We start from the raw sequence: 16539 nt of genomic DNA, 5'->3' as shown, positions 1-16539 counted from the left end.
TTGTGTCCTCTCCCTTTTTTTCTTGATGAGTCTGGCTAAAGGTTTATCTGTTTTGTTTATCTTCTCAAAGAACCAACTTTTAGTTTTATTGATCTTTGCTATTGTTTTATCCATTTCTATTTCATTTATTTCTGCTATGATCTTTTTTTTTCACCTTTATTGGCGTATAATTGCTTTCCAATGGTGTGTTAGTTTCTGCCCTACAACAAAATGAATCAGTTATATATATACATATGTTCCCATATCTCTTCCCTCTTGAATCTCCCTCCCTCCCACCCTCCCTATCCCACCCTGCTATGATCTTTATGATTTCTTTCCTTCTACTGACTTTGGGTTTTTTTTGTTCTTCTTTCTCTAGTTGCTTTAGATGTAAGGTTAGATAGTTTATTTGAGATTTTTCTTGTTCTTGACGTTGGATTGTATTGCTATAAACTTCCGTCTTAGAACTGCTTTTGCTGCATCCCATAGGTTTTGGGTTGTCGTGTTTTTGTTGTCATTTGTTTCTGTGTATTTTTTCTATTTCTTTGATTTCTTCAGTGATCTCTTGGTCATATAGTAGTGCACTGTTCAGCTACCATGTATTTGTTTTTTACAGGTTTTTTCCTTTAATTGATTTCCAGTCTCATAGCACTGTGGTCAGAAAAGATGCTTGGTACGATTTCAGTTTTCTTAAATTTTCTGAGGCTTGATTTGTGACCCAAGGTGTGATCTATCCTGGAAAATGTTCCGCGTGCACTTGAGAAAAGCCTCTATTCTGCCAATTTCGGGCGTATTGTCCTATAGATATCAATTAAATCTATCTAGTGTATTTTGTCATTTAAAGCTTGTGTTTCCTTACTATTTTCTTTTTTGATGAACTGTCCATTGGTGTAAATGGGGTGTTAAAGTCCCCTACTATTATTGTGTTACTGTCGATGTCCCCTTTTATGGTTGATAGCATTTGCCTTATGTATTGAGGTGCTTCTGTGTTGGGTGCATAAATATTTATAATTGTTATATCTTCTTCTTGGATTGATCCCTTGATCATTATGTAGTGTCCTTCCTTATCTCTTGTAACAGTCTTTATTTTAAAGTCTATTTTATCTGATACAAGTATTGCTACTCTAGCTTTCTTTTGATTTCCATTTGCATGGAATATCTTTCCATCCCTTCACTTTCAGTCTGTATGTGTCCCTAGGTCTGAATTGGGTCTCTTGTAGACAGCATATATATGGGTCTTGTTTTTGTATCCATTCAGCCAGCCTGTGTCTTTTGTTTGGAGTATTTAATCCATTTACATTCAAAGTTATTATCGATATGTATGTTCCTATTACCATTTTCTTAATTGTTTTGGGTTTGTTTTTGTGGGTCTTTTTCTTCTCTTGTGTTTCCCGCCTAGAGAAGTTCCTTTAGCACTTGTTGTTGGTTTGGTGGTGCTGAATTCTTAGCTTTTCTTTGTCTGAAAAGCTTTTGATTTCTCTGTCGTATCTGAATGAGATCCTTGCTGGGTAGAGTAATCTTGGTTGTAGGTTTTTCTCTTTCATCACTTTAAGTATATCCTGCCACTCCCTTCTGGCCTGCAGAGTTTCTGCTGAAAAATCAGCTGATAACCTTATCCTTTGTATGTTGTTTTTTGTTTTTCCCTTGCTGCTTTTAATATTTTTTCTTTGAATTTAATTTTTGTTAGTTTGATTAATATGTGTCTTGGTGTGTTTCTCCTAGGGTTTATCCTTTATGCGACTCTCTGTGCTTCCTGGACTTGGGTGGTTTCCCATGTTTCCTTTCCCATGTTAAGGAAGTTTTCCATTATAATGTCTTCAAATATTTTCTTAGACCCTTTCTTTTTCTCTTCTTCTTCTGGGGCCCCTATAATTCAAGTGTTGGTGCATTTAGCGTTGTCCCAGAGGTCTCTGAGATTGTCTTCAATTCTTTTCATTCTTTTCTCTTTATTCTGCTCCTCGGCAGTTATTTCCACCATTTTGTCTTCCAGGTCACTTATTCGTTCTTCTGCCTCAGTTATTCTGTTATTGATTCCTTCTAGCATATGTTTCATTTCAGTATTGTGTTGTTCATCTCTGTTTGTTCTTTAGTTCCTCTAGCTCTTTGTTAAACATTTCTTGAATTTTCTCAATCTGCGCCTCCATTCTATTTCCGAGGTTCTAGATCATCTTTACTATCATTACTATGAATTCTTTTTCAGGTAGGTTCCCTATTTCCTCTTCATTTACTTGGTTTTGTAGGTTTTTACCTTGTTCTTTCATCTTGACACTTGACATATTTTTTTATCGTCTCTCTTTTTTTTTTTTTTTTTTTTAATGGGTGGGATTGTATTCCTGTTTTACTGGTTGTTTGGCCTAAGGCTTCCAGCACTGGAGTTTGTAGGCTGTTGGATAGAGCTCGGTCTTTGTGCTGAGATGAGGACCTCTGGGAGACCTTACTCTGATGACTATTCCCTGGGGTATGAGGTTTTCTGTTATTCCAGTGGTTCGGACTCAGAGTTCCCACCACAGGAGCTCTGGCCTAACCCCTGGCTTGTGAACCAAGATCCAGCAAGCCATGTGGGGTGGCAAAAAAAAAAGGAAAAGGAAAAAAGGAGCAGAACAATAACAAAGAGAAAATAAAATAAGATTAGAAAACTAACAGATATGTTAGAAAGAATAAAAAAAGAAAAATATAGCTCAAACAACAACCGGAAGGTAAAAGAAAACTGCAGTAGTAAAAAAGAGGAGTTAAAAAAAAAAAAAAAAGCCAAACAAGGCCTTGGCTATGGGGGTGGGGCTTATGCAGGGACAGGGTTTAGGTGGTGGGTGGGGCCTATGGTTAGAACCCACAGGGCTGGAACAGGGCCTGCAGGGTGGTGGGGGTTGGGGCTTAGGCTCAACACAGCAGGAGGTGCCAGGAGTGCCTCTGTCCCTGGAGGGCAGAGTACCAGGTCCAGGACCCCAGCAGACTCACTGGGCCTGAGTGGGCAGGGGGAATGCTAGGCGCCTTCCCCCTAGTCCTCCGATCCCAGAGGACCCCTCCCCATTGGCCTCTCTTGTCCTCCCTACCCCCACCCCTCCCCATGCCCCTAGGACCCACACGGCAGGAGAGGGCTCCGGAAGGCAGGGGACCAGACCCCAGCAGGCTTCCTGGAGCTGAGTGGGCGGGGGAAACGCCCACGGTGCTTCCCCTGATCCCCCGGCCCCAGAGGATCTCCCCTGTCCACCTCTCCTCCTCTTTCCCTCTTCCCCCCTCCTCCCTTCCTCCTACACCCCTAGGACCAATGCAGCCCGGAGGGGGCCTCAGAGGGCTGGGGACCTGGCCTGGGAGCCCAGCAGGCCTCCTGGCCCAAGTGGGCTGGGGAAACACCAGTGGCACCTCCTCTGACCTGGTCTTAGAGGGTTTCCCCCCCACTGTCCACCTCTTTTCCTCTTACCCCCTCCTCCCTCCCTCCCACACCCCTAGGACCCATGAGGCCAGAGGGGACCCTGGAGAACGAGCACGAATGACTAGGCTGAGAGCCCAGCAGACTTCCCAGGGCCGAGTGGGTGGGGGAAACGCCCACGGCACCTCCCCTGATCCTCTGGTCTTGGAGGGCCCCAATATCCCACCTCTCCTCCCTGTACCTCCCTCCTATGCCCCTGGGATCAACGCGGACTGGAGGGGGCCTTGGAGGGAGGAGGACCTGGCCCGGGAGCCCCACAGGCCTCTTGGGGCCCAATTGGACAGGGGAAATGCCTGATCCTCCGAGCCCCTGAGGGTCCCTCTAGGCGTGGGAACCCATCCCCCATCCCAGCCACCCCTCAGGGGTGCCATTCCTGTCCGACCTCCACTTCTCCTCCCCCCTCACTCCCCCATGTCCTACCCAGTCGCTCTGGGGTTCCTCCTGTCACCTTGGGCATCGAGGGCCCCCACCAGTGTCCCACTGGCACCCTAGTTGTGTCTCCATGTGTCCTTTAAAAAGCATATTAGGGCTTCCCTGGTGGCGCAGTGGTTGAGAGTCCGCCTGCCGATGCAGGGGACACGGGTTCGTTCCCCGGTCCGGGAAGATCCCACATGCCGTGGAGCGGCTGGGCCCGTGAGCCATGGCCGCTGAGCCTGCGCGTCTGGAGCCTGTGCTCCGCAACGGGAGAGGCCACAACAGTGAGAGGGCCGTGTACCGCAAAAAAAAAAAAAAAAGCATATTAAAACTTAAAAAATTTTGAAACTAAAGTTCTAGTACATTTCTTATTAGGATTATTCCTAAGTACTTTATCCTTTTTTGTTTTTTATTACAAATGAAATCTTCCCATCTTTTATACGTCCTTTGGTTCTTTGGCTCTTTCTTATATGAAAATGTTTTGATACCTTTCTAAATGTTGCCTCCCAGGGTTTTAACTTGCCTGTTTCTTTTAAGGGTAGGATCCATAACTAAACTTAGAGCTCCAGAAACAAATTAATGAGCTCTTCTTATGGGCTTGACATTGTTTTGGATACTACTGTTACTCTAAATAATGCATTTGATGTAATCTCAGATCTTTCCTAGGTATGTCACATGGTTGTGCTGTGTTGATCTCATTGTTGAGACTCTTTTTCATATGTGCTGTTATCGTGCCATGACTTTTCAAGTCACTCTTTGAACTGTTGGTTTGGGGACTGACATGCAGGGCCATGCATGCCACCTCTGTATGCATCAGTGCTACAGAATGTTCATCACCTATCCTGGAAAAATAGCTTGTGGCTAAGTGGCATTTTGAAATAGAATATGGAAAAGTGGATTGGGCCCATTTCCTTAACCTAAACAGGTGATGAAATACTGACAAAATTTAACAAGAAAAAGAAGGCTGTGTAAGTGCGGGATTCTTTAGGGGTGTGTAGCAATAAGCACAGTAAAAATGAAATTTGGGATGCCGAGCACATAGTCCACTTGGTGCTGGGTGGTGCTAGAGTGTCACATGCAGGCCCTACTTACAGGGGAGTCATTTGGATGTTCTTTTCCCAGAGGAGCTCTATGGTGACTTTGAAGACCTGGAAACAGGGGACGTGCACAAGGGAAAATCAGGCCCGGATACTCAGGTATGACCTGGCCATGGCCAGCCATCAGCCACTGGTCCTTGATCTGTGGTCAGTATGTTCTGCAAGAGGCCCCATATGAGATGGATGGATTCCTTCCTAAAAGTGAAGAGGGTGGGAACGGACCAAGAGTTGTTGGTTTATTTGTTATTGTTAATTTTCTTGAGTGATACCTATTACCTCTTCTTCTTGTTATGATTCTTCAGTCATTGAAAGTTTTAGCTCCTGGGTCACTGTCTTGCCATCATTCTCCTCCACTTAATTTTAAGTGCCGCTTTAAAAAAATAATAATTCCCTGTTCTCCCTAAAATTTCTTCAGAACAGTATTTGGGAGCATCTGGGTTGGGAACAGTTGCTATTATTTTTATTCATGTTTGGCATTCCCAGCCATATTAAGGAATGGCGGCTAATTGTAATGCAGATGTCTAAATGTCTCTTGTTGCAGTACATGTTATTTAGAGACAAAGGCTGTTTTATTTTGTTTTCATGATGATCACAACTAAGATTTTCACAGCTCAAATAGAACTTTTAAAATCTGCCTTAATGTTTAAAGAAGAAGTTCTCCACAAATTTTTACAAAATTTTCTCTTCTGGAAATTTAAGGTTGAAGATGTGGAGGAAGAAGTTAAAGAAGAAATTGACCCCAATGCAGAGGAAAGTGCCAAGAAAAAGCATTTGGATAAAAAGAGAAAATTGAAAGAGATGTTTGATGCAGAATATGATGAAGGAGAAAACACATACTTTGATGATCTTAAAGGAGAAATGCAGAAACAAGCACAGGTGAGAAAACTCAGTTCCTATCAGCCTCATTTCAGGGCTGTAATAGTGCTGTGAATACGTAACTTTGTTTAGGTCTTTGCTCCCTGCCTGCTTCTGGGCCTCCTGTTTGGGCTCCTAGGTCAAGATGCAAATAGGTGTGTTTATTCATGCAGTTATCTAATTGTTTCTTCAGTCAGACATTCACCAGAAAAATATCAGTGTCTGTTTTGTACCAAGCATTAAACGTTGTGGAAGCAGAAATGGCTGAGACACGGCCACCATTTTTGAGGATCTTACAGAGTAGTGATTTGAGACAGTGTGTTTATTTACATGCAAGCATTGCCTTAGTATTCTGATTGCCACTCCGTGGAACCATAACTGAATAATTTGAATGTGTACGTGATTCTTGGCCTGTGTGGCTTATGCATATACCAGTGCTCTCTGGGGATGGTTTTCTGAAAACCCACCTTGGTCAGAGTTCAGAGGATACTTCGAATGTAAGGTCAGATGCAAAGATAAAGGGAGCCTGTGGAATGCTGAAAGGGAGATAGTGTGGCCCTGCCGTCCGGGGATGCTGAGCAGGCTGTTTGAGTTGATGAACTGACTCTGAAGGAGGCAAAGATGTGTACAGTTGATGGCAAGTGTTTGAGATGTGCTTTGACAAGTGGGGCCACCAAGAATCCCTGTAAACGGGAGCATACCCTAATATGTCTTCTGCAGATTAAGTATATGATTTGTGAAAATGCAGCTGACAGGGTTTGCTCAACCTAGGTCTTCATCTAGTTAAAGAAGTATCTCCTGGTTAGTCATAACATAGTGATTCAAAGTGTGTTCTGACCTTTGATAGAAGTGACTAGGAAATGTAAGGCTGGTTCTGAAGTCTTTGCTTTAGGCCATTTATAATTTAAAATCACCTAGGGGCTTCCCTGGTGGCGCAGTGGTTAAGAATCCACCTGCCAGTGCAGGGGACACGGGTTTGATCCCTGATCCGGGAAGATCCCACATGCTGCAGAGCAACTAAGCCCGTGTGCCACAACTACTGAGCCTGTGCTCTATAGCCCACGAGCCACAACTACTGATACCTGCGCGCCTAGAGCCCGTGCTCTGCAACAAGAGAAGCCACTGCAATGAGAAGCCCGCGCACCGTAATGAAGAGTAGCCCCCGCTCACCCCAACTAGAGAAAGCCCGTGTGTGCACAGCAGTGAAAACCCAATGCAACCAAACAATAATAATAATAAAATAAAATCACCTAAAACCTTGTGGGTCATTGTAAAGAACTTCGAATTTTTTACTGTGAATGAAATGGGCGTCCATCGGGTTTTTTGTTTGTTTGTTTGTTTGCGGTATGCGGGCCTCTCACTGTTGTGGCCTCTCCCGTTGCGGAGCACAGGCTCCAGACGCACAGGCTCAGCGGCCATGGCTCACGGGCCCAGCCGCTCCGCGGCATGTGGGATCTTCCTGGACCGGGGCACAAACCGTTGTCCCCTGCATCGGCAGGTGGACTCTCAACAACTGCGCCACCAGGGAAGCCCGCATCGGGGGTTTTGAGTAGAGGAGAGGCATGCATGATCTGATTACCCCTTGAAAGGATTACCCTGGCACAAGTTCAGTAAGATTAACATGACTTACACTGGGGAGGGGGTGGGGGGTTGCAGTGATGAGAGGAAAGAAAGAGTCAAATTCTGGCTATACTTTTTTTGAAAGGTAGATCAGTAGGATTTCCTGGTGGATTGAATGTGAGATGTGTGAGAGGGAAGATAAGGATGACTTACTGGAGGCATTGGGTTGTCATCAGTAAGAGGAAAGCCTTTCATTGATGTCAGTCTACCTGGGAAGATGAAGTTTGGATCTGTTAGGTTTGAGATACCTTTCAGACAAGAGGAGTGTCAGGTGGTCAGTTCTGGAGAGCTGTTGAGGCCAGGGACTTAAATGTGATGTACTCAGGATCTGGGTGCTTTTTAAAACTATGAGATAGGTGGAATGACCTGGGGAGTAAGCATGGAGTCAGGAGAGGAGAGGACCAGGACTGGGTACTTCAGGAGACTGGGCAGAGACAAGGAAGCAGCAGTGGAGGCTGCGCGGCTCCCAGGAGATAGAAGAAATGTAAGAGGACGTGCAGTATGCTGGAAACCACTGTAGAAGGAAGTGATAAATTGTTTCAAATCCTGCTGTTGTGTTAACTACAGTGAAGACAGAATTGACCACTGGATTAAGAACATGGAGGCCTTTAGTGACTTTTGCAAGCATTTCAATGGAATATTGGTTCAAGTACAATTTTAGGGGATTTATGAGAATATGTGCAGCGTAACTGGAACCAGACTTTAGAAAACTTCTGTGGCATTTTGCTTCAAAGATAAGCGGAGGAACGGGGCAATAGTGAGAGGAAGTGCAGTCAAAAGGTTTTAAGATGAGAGAAATAACAGGAAAGATTTGTTGGAATAAAGTCCAACAGGAGTGGATGATCTAGGGTGCAAGTAAAGGTTGGCATTAAATAGAGGCATGGATAATCTCTAACAGCTGCCTAGTAGAGCTTGCTGTGATTAAGGAAATGTATATCTTACTGTCTTATATTGTAGCCACCTAGCCACATGTTGATACTGACCACTTGAAATACAGTTAAAGTGATTAAATGACTGAATTTTAAAATTTTATTTAATTTCAACTTAAATAGCCATGTGTGGCTACTATATTGAACAGTGCAGAGCTGTAATAAAAGGCTGAATATGGGTGTAAACCCTGGTAGAAGGGCTAACTGGAAGTTCTTTTAGGTTGCTTAAATTTTGAGTGAATTAGGAAACAGTCAACAGCTGAGAGTGAGGATGAGGGAGGAGATAACTGGGTGTTTGATGAAAAGAGAAAAAGTGTGAAATAATTGGGAGAGTAAGAAAAAAAAGTGTGGATGGGGAAGTTCAGAGCGTCAACCAACATTAAGGGCTGCTTTCAGAGTTGTTTGTATTTACTATAGTATAGCTTGGAGCAACAGAGAAGTAAACAGTTGGGGCATATCCTGAACAAACTGTATAGATAAAACATATTATTTTTAATTAGGATAAAGCCTAAATAATTCTGTACATGGTTCCTTTCTTTAGAAATTGCTCTTTTTTTTAAATGTTAATCTTACATTTATTAAAAGTAACAGAATTATGGGTTTTTAATTGTTTTTGTTTTATTTTCCCCCTCTCATGTATAGCTTAACCGGGCAGAATTCGAAGATCAAGATGATGAAGCCAGAGTTCAGTATGAGGGTTTTCGACCTGGGATGTATGTCCGAATTGAGATAGAAAATGTCCCCTGTGAATTCGTGCTTAACTTTGACCCACATTACCCAATTATTTTGGGTGGTTTGGGCAATAGTGAGGGCAATGTTGGATATGTACAGGTAGGTACCCTTCACTGTATGCTTAACGATTGAGGTTCTTTGGTCATACTTGTACCAGTAATCTTACTGAAATCTCTTCTCCTTTCAGATGCGTCTGAAGAAACATCGTTGGTATAAGAAAATCCTCAAGTCCCGAGATCCAGTCATTTTTTCTGTAGGGTGGAGGAGGTTTCAGACCATCCCACTTTATTATATTGAAGACCACAATGGAAGACAGAGGCTTCTGAAATACACCCCACAGCACATGCATTGTGGAGCAACCTTTTGGGGTAAAAAGAGATTAGAATAAACTTGCTTGTAGGTTAATTTAAATCTTTTAAGCTTTATCATTGTAGTTTTGCTTTTTTCCTTTCATGAAATCCTAATTCATAAGATTTTTCTCTTTTTTTTTGGATTGGAGTATATATGTAAAGCAGGATCTAGAATGTGTGGTTCACTGTATTTTTTTTTTTTTCCTGTTTCCTTTAAGGTCCTATCACTCCGCAGGGTACTGGGTTCTTGGCAATACAGTCTGTCAGTGGCATAATGGTAACTATCTTTGATCGTTTATTTTATAGATTGTGTTTGAGAAATAATATCTGGATTATGGAATATGTACCTGAAACTTTAAGTTGAAAATTATTCATTTTAAGTATTTATAGTAAACTTCTCTTTGCTTTTAAATTTCCTGCATCTTTTTTTTTTTGCGGTACACGGGCCTCCCACCACCGCGGCCTCTACCGCCTCAGAGCACAGGCTCCGGACGCGCAGGCCCAGCGGCCATGGCCCATGGGCCCAGCCGCTCTGCGGTACGTGGGATCCTCCCGGACCGGGGCACGAACCCCTGCCCCCTGCACCGGCAGGCAGACTCCCAACCACTGTGCCACCAGGGAAGCCCTTTCCTGTATCCTTTTAAGTAAAGTGTGAGAGTAGAGAAAAGGGAAATAGAAGAATTGTAATGGTACTGATGACATTTTATATTTTTATGCTTTTATATTTTATGCTTTTTAATATTATTCTAAAAATATTTAAGCAGTGCTCACCATGAGCTAACCACTCGACTAGGTTCTGGCATACATTGGATACCAGCTAGACATAAGACTACCCCCTAGTAATCTGGTTTAGCAAGGTATGTTCACACGGTCTTCATTTGACCAATCAGAGCAGGTTTTATTGGCCTCATTTAACAGAAAAGAAAACAGAATAATGGGCAAATGGAATCCATCCTTAATGTCCAAAATTTAATTTCTCAAACATTGTAGCCAAATCTTCATTATTCCTTTTCATTCATTCATCTTTGTGAAACTGTGTTACTGTGAAATCACCCTCAGGAAAATGCTCAAGATATCATCATTAATTTTGGCATACGTGTATTATAGTTTCAGATAGCTTTTGTTAAAATACTGTTTTGCATGTTCATATATTCTTTCTTACTTTTTCTTAGGTGATTGTAAGTGAATTGCACTTTGGTAATTTGTTGCATTACAGAGAAATGTAGTTCTTCTCTTGCTGACATTATTCCTGTATTCACATTTTGGGGGTTCCTTTTTAGGCTGATTTCCGGATAGCTGCCACAGGAGTTGTCCTTGATCTGGATAAATCTATAAAAATTGTGAAGAAATTAAAGCTAACTGGCTTTCCATATAAAATTTTCAAGAACACTTCATTCATTAAGGTATATATATATATATATCTGTATATTCATATGCTTATAAATGTGTATATTTTTAAAGGAGGAATGAAATATTCTAATATAGGTCTAAGATATAGTTCTAATGTTTTCAGAAAAGTATTTGAAATCTTTTATAAACTTGGTCTTTGATATTTTTAGTTTACTTCTTTATATTTTATATTCTTCATATTTAGTTTACTTCTTTAGATTTCTGAGCATATTTAAGTAACACAGAGCAATATAATATGGGAGGGTAGTTTGAGCAACATTTATTGAAAATTTCATCAGTAGAGGGTGTTTCCATTAAAAACACAGAGTTAAGATGATCATAAAATGTTCTTATAACGTAATACTACCATCAGCATTTATCTTGCAGTCTCTTTATTTTCTGAGTGTGTGCACCTAAGTAATAGGATATGAACTGTAGTCAAGCCCTGTGAGATGACAGCAAAGGCCATCTAGGCCAGTTCAGACCAATAAATATCTTTTTGATCTTCTCTTCTACAAAGATAGCAGTGATGAACATGTTAATGAGCCCACAATAGAGTCTTAATTAGTGTTATTTCAGGGAAGATAGAATTGTATTCCTTTTGACCTAGTAATTCCACCTTTGGGGGAAAAATAGAGTTGATTTTTTTATCACCTTTCAATGAATTATTTTTTGTTTTTTAACCAAGGATATATTTATGAACTAAGAAGTAAAATATCTGACTTTGTGTATATGTATTTTTTAAATATATATATGTATATATATACCTGTAGGGAATGTTTAATTCTGCTTTGGAAGTGGCCAAATTTGAAGGTGCTGTGATTCGAACTGTCAGTGGAATAAGGGGACAGATCAAGAAGGCGCTCCGGGCTCCAGAAGGAGCTTTCCGGGCCACCTTTGAGGATAAACTGCTGATGAGTGGTAAATATCCTTTGTGGTTTGTTCTTAACAGCATGTTACCTACCATTCACTATTGATTTCTAGCCAGTGTGAACTATAGCTGGTAGTTTAGGTCTTTAGAAACAGGCGTCAGCTGTAGCTCTCCCCAGTTGGAGCATCTCGTGTAGCACGCCCAGCCACACCCAGTAAAAGCTTTGTGTTATTCAAAAGTAGTTCACTTGGTGAAGTCTCTCTTCAAATACTGTGCAACCAGCTAGAGAAGTTTGGAGTGAATATTTTGTTCTTTTGTTTACCGAGATGGATATGAATCTTCTTTTGAAAATATTAATGTAAATTTCCTCTCTTTCCAGACATTGTCTTCATGAGAACTTGGTATCCTGTCTCTGTTCCAGCCTTCTATAACCCAGTAACATCTTTGTTGAAACCAGCTGGTGAGAAAGACACCTGGTCAGGAATGCGGACAACTGGTCAACTCCGGCTCTCCCATGGCATCAAACTAAGGGCTAGCAAGGATTCTCTGTATAAGGTACAGTCAATCACCCATGTGCTCTGTAGATGGGTGTCACCCAGAAGCTTCATATGTAATGTTTTTTGTGGTTTGAATTTTCAAGTAGAAAGTCTAACATTAAATTTGAATGAACATGTTGTATATTCATAGACTGTTTTGGAAGGAACACAGGACAAGTGGTAATAGTGGTTTTCTGTGGATTGGAAAGGAGACTTAAACTTTTCACCTCTTTTGAACTATATACCTCTTTTGAACTTTTTTTTGTACTATATACATGTATTAATTTGAAAAACATTAATATACTGATTCTTATTGAAGCAAGGGGGAAGGGTTTTTTTGAGTTTTAATAAACTTTTTGTTGAAGTGTTAACATACACTCAGAAAAGTACACAAATAATAAGTGTATACAGCTCATCGAATTTTAGCATACCTAAGTTGCCATCGCCTGGATCAAGCAATAGAATTACCAGCACAGTAGAAGTCCCCCTTGTGACCTCTCCCAGTCACTACCCCACCTCCACCTCAGAGATAGCCGCTATCCCAACCCCTGACACGGAAATTACTTCTGCCTTTTTTTGAGTTTTATAAAATATACCATGTACTGTTTTGCCCAGTTTCTTTCCTTCAGTATTATGAGATTCATCCATGTTCTTGTATATAGCAGACATTTATTTGTTTTTATTGTTGAGTAGAATTTCATTGTATGAGAATGTCGGTTTTATCCATTGATGGACAGTGTTTCCAATTTTTGGCTATTATAAATGCTGCCCTGAACACTTACATGCAACTTGTTTGGTGTGCATGTGCACACAGTTCCGTTCCATAGATCCCCATGGGTGGGATTGTCAGGTTACAGGGTACATGTGTTCAACATCAGTGTGTGATCCCTGTAGTATACTGAAATACCAGGTTAGACTTGAACAGCTTATCAGAGTTCTAGTTATTCCACATCCTTTCCAGTAGTTGGCCTCATCAGTATTTTAAAATGTTAAGTTGTCAGTGCCTGTCTGGATTCCCATTTTCATTCAAGTTTTGGTCTCTGAGAACGTCCATTATTTTGTTCACAGGTTAACAATGCATTCGAAAAGATTTGTTTGTGATAATGCAGGAGATTTAATTGTTTTGTAATAAGAGGGTAATTCAGGGTATCGGTCTGCCATTCTGCTAGAAACAGAAGTTTTCCAGACATTAGTTTTTCTGTAAAATAGTTAATAAAATTTGAATCACATTGCCATGAATTTCTCTTAAAATATACTTCAGAACATAGTACCTGTTGTCCAGTCTGTGGTGCTTACTTGTTTTTGAGAAGGAGATTTCTCTGATTTCTTTCATTCTAAAATATTTTGGTGTCTTAAACAGAGAATATTGAATATTATTGTGGGTGATGTCTTTAACAGTAAATTTATAAAGATACAGCAGACATATTCTCTATATAGTTGTCGACCTTGGTAAAGGTCTAGGGCAAAACTTTCAACTTATTAACTACTTCTGAGAAAGTTAAGAATTTTGGTCATCTCAATTTAAGCATAGAATTTGGTTAGCTTGAAAACTGAATGTAGAAGGAGTTTTGCCTTCATTAGTCATTTAAATGTCACTTTTCTCAACCAGCCTTCTATTAGAAACAGAATAAAGTTAAACTTCTTAATGAGAATCAGGGATGGGGGCATTTCAGCTGCTCATTGGAGGAATAACTATGTCCTTAAATCCAGAGAGGTTTATAGTCAAGATGAAAAGCTAGTTATTCTTGTTAGGCTAGAAAAAACCGTCTCAGTGCCCCAAAGATAAGGCCAGAGTTTTTCATTAACAGAAACTTTGGATCTTTTCATCTGCTCTGTTGAGATCCTATCGTCCATACTGTAGATATGGGCACAGTTGATTTCTTGGAAGAATTGTAAATATGTATATTCTATATATTCCTTTGTTTTGTTTGCAGCTGTGCATGGCCATTGAGGCAATATATATCTGATGGATGATTGAGTCCTCATTTCTGATGGTCAGCAAACTGTGGTGTTACTGATCTTGTGGAAAAATCAACCCATTGAGAAGATTTTATGCAAGTTTTAAATGTACATAGATCATAATATATGTCACAGTCTTTGTTTTATTTTTCTTTTTCAGCCAATTGTGAGGCAAAAGAAACATTTTAATTCACTGCACATTCCAAAAGCCTTGCAGAAGGCCCTGCCATTTAAGAGCAAGCCCAAGACCCAAGCAAAGGCAGGCAAGATTCCGAAGGACAGACTGAGACCAGCTGTCGTACGGGAGCCTCATGAAAGGAAGGTACTGTTGATGGACGGCTTCCAGCATGTTGCATTTAGATGTGAAAATAATGCTTTCAGTAACACACGTGGCATTTTTACTGCATTCTCACTTTTCATTAGGAAAGGATAAGGGCCAGACTTATTCAAGGCACTTGATCTGGAAGTTAGAAGAAAGGCCGGAGTCCATTTCGCTTCTTTTGTTTAGTCATGCTCTGCCTTATGCATTTTAATGGGGAATAATAGGCACACAGCTGGCAAGTCGCTCTTAGTTGTACAGAGTATCCACAGAGTGATTTAACAAAGGTGGTTTTGTGGTCAAGGCCATTATTTAAGTATTTTACTAAGTAAATATGCTCCTACTTATATTTCCATGCAAATTATAATTTCCTAGTTCAGGATAAATTTTCACTAGGTTAATATTCATTTGGATCATGAATTGATTGTAACTTTGATGCCATCAGCTGTGGTGTTTAGGCCTCCTGAAACTTAGAAGGAAAGCATGCTGTAGCTGTAAGAATATTCTGATGCTCACTGGGTTTTGCCATTGTCAGATCCTTGCGCTGCTGGATGCTCTGAGTACAGTGCACAGTGAGAAGATGAAGAAAGCCAAGGAGCAACGGCATCTGCACAACAAAGAACACTTCAAAGTGAGGCAGAAGGAGGAAGAAGAGAAACTGAAGCGACAGAAGGACCTCAGGAAGAAGCTCTACCGAATTCAGGGTCAGAAAGAAAGAAGAAATCAGAAGTCCAGCCTGAAGGGGCCTGAGGAGCAATTGAAGTGATCTCCAGACAGACAGACAGACAGACAGTCATTTGAATCTGCAGTGATAAATGGTTTCATATATTGTAGTACTTTTAAATAACAAGTCAGGGGACTGGAGCCTAAGCACAACCTCTTTGTTGGATATATTGCCTAGACTGTGCCTTTGAGAGGAGAAATGGAGACTGCTGATAGGACACCTGTTCATTCTCAACATCTGGGTTATGTCACAATAAAGCCATATAATTGATGGTTTTCTAGATTCCCTCACATTCCTCTTACCTGTCTCAGTTTAATTTTGTGCTACAAAAGTATCATTAAAATATTTTCTTGTTAATTTTGGCTTAGTAGTTTTCATTAGGGAATGAATGCTTGATAATTGCTTACTCTACTACCTTCATGATGAGTCTTCCAGAAGGGAAAAAATATTAACTTGAATCCTCAGCATTAAGGTAAAATTTTAGAGAAGGATATATAGTTATTTTTATTTTTTTGTCTGTCATATGTTATATTCTTTGATTATTGACCCTAATGGACATTTTACATCTTATTTCACATGTTTTTCAAGTTCGTATAATAGCTAGTTAACACTAAATACTGTTTTAATGCTTTTAGACTAGGGATGACATCTGTGGAGGTAGTTAGCATTCTCTCTGAAGTTCATGTTGATATACCCTCTGGGTCTAAAATGCATGCCTGAGAGCCATCAACACCTTGCTGGGTGGGAGTGGGTAGAATCTTCTAGGAATAGGAAGGGATCAAGATGAAACAGTCAGGTCTTAGTCCAGCGTTCTTTCCTCAGTATCTTCACTACCTCAAAGAACATCACCAAGTCCAATCCGCATATGCAGGCCAGCGCCCAAGAAGCCCAGATGATCCTGCCGAGATGTCCATTTGACTAAAAGCTGAGCAGGTCCAGCTTAGCAAGGCTGTGCACAGAAGCCAGACACGTAAGTGACATGAACAAAGAGGGCAGCCTGTCTTTCCCAGTGTCTTAAACTACTTCCTGCAGACTTGACCATCCCAGTGCTAGGTGCAGGGAGGGTCTGGGTAGGGCTCCAGGCTCTGCCACTCTTCATGGTGTGACTGGGTAAGTTCCTGAGTATCTTGGAGTTTCAAGTTTCTTATGGGGATTAGTTTATCATCCCCAAGTAATATGGGGATGATAAACTAATCTGGCAGTCTGTGAGGATTTAATGAGACAAAATGCAAAGTGACTGGTACAGAACAGATTTTTAAATTTTTTGTTTCTCCTTCTGGTCCCATTTTAAAGAGTTGTATAGGTCTGTGAATTTGAACACTTTATATAGGTTTTAAA

The 16539-nt window shown here is 40.9% G+C and overlaps 1 protein-coding gene across 2 annotated transcripts in view; it reads left to right on the top strand.

The window, feature by feature from the left end:
* BMS1 (BMS1 ribosome biogenesis factor) overlaps nt 1–15558 on the top strand; it is a 46093-nt gene extending 30535 nt beyond the window's left edge. For both annotated transcript variants that reach the window (XM_060034986.1, XM_060034985.1), the window contains exons 14-23: nt 4943–5016; nt 5617–5793; nt 8964–9152; nt 9241–9421; nt 9622–9680; nt 10684–10806; nt 11566–11713; nt 12043–12218; nt 14319–14480; nt 15013–15558. In XM_060034986.1, coding sequence (XP_059890969.1) covers nt 4943–5016; nt 5617–5793; nt 8964–9152; nt 9241–9421; nt 9622–9680; nt 10684–10806; nt 11566–11713; nt 12043–12218; nt 14319–14480; nt 15013–15243 — 1520 coding nt within the window. In that variant the 3' untranslated portion in view covers nt 15244–15558. The remainder of the gene's footprint in view (nt 1–4942; nt 5017–5616; nt 5794–8963; nt 9153–9240; nt 9422–9621; nt 9681–10683; nt 10807–11565; nt 11714–12042; nt 12219–14318; nt 14481–15012) is intronic.
* The last annotated feature ends 981 nt before the right edge of the window (nt 15559–16539 follow it).

The sequence above is a fragment of the Delphinus delphis genome, chromosome 16 (genome assembly GCF_949987515.2).
Source record: "Delphinus delphis chromosome 16, mDelDel1.2, whole genome shotgun sequence".
Lineage (NCBI taxonomy): Eukaryota > Metazoa > Chordata > Mammalia > Artiodactyla > Delphinidae > Delphinus > Delphinus delphis.
The sequence above is the reverse complement of the archived record's forward strand: the minus strand, read 5'-3'. Positions and strand labels throughout refer to the sequence as shown.